Below are 6,091 nucleotides of genomic sequence, written 5' to 3'. Positions count from 1 at the left end.
TAATGCAACGCTGATGCGTTTATTATGCCCATCAGTCTCCATCTAGAAAGACATTTCTGTTTGGGGCCAAAATGATTTGTCAGCTTCTTACCAACATGAATTGTGTTATGGGGAACCCACGGCGGGTCTTAGAACCGGAAGGTTCTGTAGGTGGTTGGGGTTTTTGGCAGCGCAGCAGTAATAAAGGAGCCACTTCAAACTGGCTATAACAGAGCATTTTTAATTACTGTATGTAAGAAATAATATTTCAGAGTTTACACAACTCTCCAATATTCCGTATGTAAGGAAGGTCACGACAAAATGGACAATTATCAAAAACTCCCACATCCATCCAGCTACGCTAACAGCGCGCGATGTTACGTTCATAACCAGCCAACTACACTTCTTATTTTATATTTTGAAAGAGCAAAAAAATGTTTTAATACTTCTGGGTCAAAACCATTTTTACAGCTTATGATTTTTTACCAATTGCATCTTTCATTTTCATGAACTGTTAAAAAATAAATATGTTACACATCTTGATGCGAGCAACAGCTGTTAAAGCAGCTGAAAATAGGAGAGCAGAGCGAACAAGAACGGAGGCGGGGCCAACAAGCCCCTCCTCCACAGCCCCTTGGCTCCTCCCTCACTCAATGCCTTTGGACTTCAACACCTTCCTCACCTTCTTCAGGTAGTTGGGGTCTGGGTAGCAAACGCTTATGAAAATGAAACACAACACACAAAACAGGATTAATATTACATCCGAACCGGCTCTGCAGCATTCCTCCACCGGGATGGGCGTTTCCATGGTGAAAGAAGAATCAATCACAAACACGAACATTCCCTCACACCTCTGCAGAGAGCCTCTTTGATTGAGATGATGAGTGATACAGTCAGGTCCATAAATATTGGGACATCGACACAATGTTAACATGTTTGGCTCTATACACCACCACAATGGACATCAAACGAACAAGATGTGCTTTAACTGCAGACTGTAAGCTTTTATTTGAGGGTATTTACATCCAAATCAGGTGAACCGTGTAGGAATTACAACAGTTTGCATATGTGCCCCCCACTTGTTAAGGGACCAAACGTAATGGGACAATTGGCTTCTCAGCTGTTCCATGGCCAGGTGTGTGTTATTCCCTCATGATCCCAATTACAATGAGCAGATAAAAGGTCCAGAGTTTATTTCAAGTGTGCTATTTGCATTTGGAATCTGTTGCTGTCAACTGTCAAGATGAGATCCAAAGATCTGTCACTATCAGTGAAGCAAGCCATCATTAGGCTGAAAAAAACAAAAGACACATATCAGAGAGATAGCAAAGAGAGATAACATTAGGCGTGGCCAAAACAACAGTTTGGAACATTGTTGGAAGACCACGGAAAACAACTGTGGTGGATGACCGAAGAATCCTTTCCCTGGTGAAGAAAACAGCCCTTCACAACAGTTGGCCGGATCAAGAACACTCTCCAGGAGGTAGGTGTATCTGTGTCAAAGTCAACAATCAAGAGAAGACTCTACCAGTGTGAATACAGAGGGTTCACCACAAGATGTAAACCATTGGTGAGCCCCAAAAACAGGAAGGCCAGACTAGAGTTTGCCAAACAACATCTAAAAAAGCCTTCACAGTTCTGGAACAACATCCTATGGACAGATGAGACCAAGATCAACTTGTACCAGAGTGATGGGAAGAGAAGAGTATCATGATCCTAAGCGTACCAGCTCATCAGTGAAGCACGGTGCTGGAAGTGTCATGGCGTGGGCATGTATGGCTGCCAGTGGAACTGGTTCTTGTATTTATTGATGATGTGACTGCTGACGATGAATTCTGAAGTGTTTCGGGCAATATTATCTGCTCACATTCAGCCAAATGCCTCAGAACTCATTGGACGGCGCTTCACAGTGCAGATGGACTGCAAAAGCAACCAGAGTTTTTGAAGGGAAAGAAGTGGACTGTTTTGCAATGGCCAAGTCAGTCACCTGACCTGAATCCGATTGAGCATGCTTTTCACTTGCTGAAGACAAAACTGAAGGGAAAATGCCCCAGGAACAAGCAGGAACTGAAGACTGTTACAGTAGAGGCCTGGCAGAGCATCACCAGGGATGAAACCCAACGTCTGGTGATGTCTGTGTTCCAGACTTCAGGCTGTAATTGACTGCAAAGGATTTGCAACCAAGTATTGAAATGAATAAGTTTGATTTATGGTTCTTATTCTGTCCCATTACTTTTGGTCCCTTAACAAGTGGGGGGCACATATGCAAACTGTTGTAATTCCTACACCGCTCATCTATAAATACCCTCAAATACAAGCTGACAGTCAAAAATGTTCACACTGTGTCGATGTCCCAATATTTATATTTTTTTGCTCTCCTGCATCATATACTTCCCTGCCGTGATTGGCCAACGGTTTACTGACAGGAAGTGCACACCTGCGCGGCCCGGCGGTGTCGTCGCGCGTCTTCAGGGGGATGTCGGTGTGCCGCACCGCCCCCCCGCCCAGCGGGCTGCTGCCCACCGTGAAGAGCAGCTTCTGCTGAAAGGCCCTCTCCAGCAGCGGCAGCACCCGGGCCCCCTCGGCGCTCTGCGGCAGGAAGGCGTCGGCCGTCAGGCCCGAGAACCTCTCGCCCGGAGCCGGGTGACCGTCCTGCGTGGCAGATCGGAGGAGAGACGGTGAAGAACAAGCTGCCCGGGGTGTCCAGAGTTCCCCGCGGGGGAATTACAGGCCGAACCGGTAAGAGGAATGCAGCCGCTGCAGGAATTTCCACCAGAGGCAACATCTCGGCAAACGTTACGTTTTTCTCTAGGGGTTCAACCATCTACATCCACGGCATTTACCAGACCTCCTTATCCAGAGCGTCTTACAATCAGTAGTTACAGGGACAGTCCCCCCCTGGAGACACTCAGGGTTAAGTGTCCTGCTCAGGGACACCATGGTAGTAAGTGGGGTTTGAACCTGGGTCTCCTGGTTCATAGGCGAGTGTGTTACCCACTACTCTACCACCACCCTACCAAACCTACCCAAATCCTAACCGTAACCACCTAGATCCCTTCTTCCTTTTATCTTCATAATATCATATTAAATAATATAATATTCAAAAAACTCACAGTCTGAATCCCATCTGGAAAGACGAAGCTGATCTTTATGATGTCGTATTTGAGGTTCCCTGGCAGGCTCCTCCTCTGCAGTGTCCAGTTCATCTCGCCTTCTGGTTGATTCCCAAGTAATGGTTCCTTGCCGGACCTCTTCCCGCGTCCCTCGGCTGTGAGAGAGACACGTCTGAGCGCTGGGACGCTGCAGAACGGTCCGGAACCCTCCGGAAGGTGTGAGTGTGAGGTACCTTGTTGCTGAAGCGATGGAGGCCCGTGGCCGTGGAGGTAGCGGTTGCAGTGCAGCTTGTCTTTACTCTGTCCACCACCCATCATCCGCTGGCTGGAGAGTCATGAGAGACGGACACCAGTTCAACCCCGGTGACACTCACCTGTCCAGCGTCACCGCGATGTGACACACACACACACACACACACACTACAAGAACATGACTGTGAGCTGCTGGGACCTCGGCTGCTCCTCATATGCTCTAACTTTCCTGTGGTGGGAATGAAGGCGTGGTCATGAGTTACATCACTTCCTGCCTCAGGTGTGCAACAGGACACCCGTAAACAGGACACTGAATCACAGCGGAATTTTTCTCTTTCTTTCACACGATATCGGCATTTCCTGGTGCTGTCACGTCCTCCCTTCACAGCGCTGAAGATCTGCATGTTTATCTTGCCGCTGGGCGTGGTCCTGTCTTTTCAGAACGTTGAGGTCAACTGGAGGCGTGTCCACTGTCATCACCCTCGGAAAAAAGCTTTATATTAGATTCGATTAGATTACTATCGCAGCCATCGATAGATACTGAACCTTCTGGAACCGCGTTTGTGGGAGTGTCCAGTATGTCACCACAGCGCTGGAGACCCTCCAGCAGCCTCGGCTGTTTATAGTGGAAAGAAAGGGCTGATGGGAAATATTTTCATCACACAGTAAATCTGCTGGTCTTTTTCTCTTCTTCGTATGGTGGGTGTCCATCTCTCCAGTCCCCCTCTCAGACTCCATCACAGCCGCTGGGCTCAGAGTGGTCAAGTGGAAGTGCTTCCATCCGTTACCGTTACTGTCCCTTCAAATCCGGTTTGGCATGCAGATTGAATCAGTCCCGCGTCCCATCGCACGCCGTAGTACGCACGACGTGAGCCGGGAGTCACTCCGGCGGATCCTCATGAATTTTTACCCGATTTCTGCCGGGTCGAGGCCTGGAAATGGGAACCCGACGCAGGACTCATGCTGGTCATCATCTGGGGTCATTTCCAGTGGACACTGAGGTCCCAGCAGAGTCAATATGGTCACATATTTAATCGTTAAATCCATATGTAAAAAATATGGCAATGCGATGATAAATAGTTATGGCCCATGTGACTGATATAGGTGTCACCATACTCACCATACTCACAATAATTCACGAATGTTGACTGAAAATATTGTAACACTGACTAATAGAAAAAATAAAAATGTACTACTTTATCTGTCGTATGCATCACATGGCGGATATTTTATTTAACATCCTGCCTCTGAAGACCTGTCCACTTCCACCCGCCCCCTCAACACCAATCTCATTCCACCCCGGCTGGCCCGAGACTGCTCCGCCCCTGGGAACTCTCTTGTAATAAAGCGTTAACCCCGCCTCCACCCCACACACCTGCTGCTGTGGAGGACTCTCATTAACCTTGGTCCTCTGCTCCATCCTGACGGCTTCTCAGAGACGGACGCCTGCCAGTAACGCTCGAGAAGAACGTTCAGGACATCTCAGTTCTGGCTGCGTCGAGACGATTGTCTATTCAGGACCTCCTACATGTCCCCCCTGCCTGTGAATGGATGTAATTGTCTCATGACCAAAAGCCCTGCCCGTCTACTCCGGGCTGTGGAGCGTGCCGGAACATTCCTCACACAGTTCCGGCACCAGCCTCTTCCCCTTAAATCCCAGAGAGCGCGGTGTTTCTATGGCAACGTTAAGGTTTTTTTCTTCCCTGTGCAAACACACACACACACACACACACACACACACACACACAAGGCAACCACTGGCTGGTGACGGCGTGGGAGGCCATTAATTAACGTTCGCCCAGAAGCCGGGTGGCGCACCAGCACCTTCTGACCACCAGGGGAGCTCCTTTCAAACCACATCCAAGGGATCAACCAGGGGTCTTCAGCTGAAGCTGAGCAGTTGATCTGTTGAGCGAGTAAACACATAAAGACTCGATCAACTCCGCCTTTCATGCTTTTAATAAGCGTGGCCAAGTGCTGGTGCAAAGTGCTCAGAAACGTGCAAACAATTAACCCCCGTACCCCGCCTTCTCCGAGACGCCACTTTCACAGCTCAACAGAGGGGGCAGTGTGACAGGCCACAATTTCAGCTGCTCTGCTCTCTGTAGACAGACATGTTTGTTCAGCCATTCCGAGCTCCCGTTCCACAGGACAATGCGCTGGGGCCAACGGTCCCGTCATTCCACACAAGTGATAATTAACTGTGGGGCGACCGGAAAAAACCAGGAACAAAGAGCCGCTGCAGCACCCCGAAGATGGGGAACGTTATCGTGCAAACCGTGGAGGTTAAAGAGCAAACGGCCAACGTCCCCTTCCACACGCTTGGTGGATTTATGTAGCGCCACCGTCTTTAAGTAAATAAAGCAGCGCGGCTTTAACGCGGCGGCAGGCCACCATCGTAATCGATACGATTCCCTCTACGAGAGAGCCGGCGGCCCAATTATCCCGTTCCACCGCCGGCCAGAGCGCTGGTGTGGGCCGCTGGGACGACCGGCTCAATAGCGACCCGCAGCACCAGGGTCTTAATTCCGGTATATTCCACACGTGTGGTCATGAAATGCGGGAGTGGGGCCCGGTTCAGAGAGGCAATCCAGGTGCCAAATGGGGAGCGCCCCGAGAATTTTAACAGACAAACCCCATTCCGACCGCCAATCCCCGCTGCTGATATATATATTGGCTAATTCAGCCGTTCTAATTAAACGCATCGCACTGTCACAATTGATCTGCTGTTTTCCCCACTGAGCCTG

General features: G+C 49.4%; 1 protein-coding gene across 1 annotated transcript; it reads right to left on the bottom strand.

The window, feature by feature from the left end:
* Positions 1-200: 200 nt before the first annotated feature.
* dtx3la (deltex E3 ubiquitin ligase 3L a) lies at positions 201-4,180 on the bottom strand. Its single transcript, XM_028970069.1, has 4 exons — positions 3,326-4,180; positions 3,093-3,247; positions 2,417-2,631; positions 201-695 (listed from the first exon to the last, which is right to left on the bottom strand). Exons 1-4 carry the CDS (start codon positions 3,408-3,410, stop codon positions 626-628), a joined length of 525 nt encoding a protein of 174 aa, XP_028825902.1. The 5' UTR covers positions 3,411-4,180; the 3' UTR covers positions 201-625.
* Between the last annotated feature and the right edge of the window lie 1,911 nt (positions 4,181-6,091).

Source organism: Denticeps clupeoides, chromosome 2 (genome assembly GCF_900700375.1).
Source record: "Denticeps clupeoides chromosome 2, fDenClu1.1, whole genome shotgun sequence".
Classification (NCBI taxonomy): Eukaryota; Metazoa; Chordata; class Actinopteri; order Clupeiformes; family Denticipitidae; genus Denticeps; species Denticeps clupeoides.
This window is presented reverse-complemented; position numbering and strand designations above follow the sequence as displayed.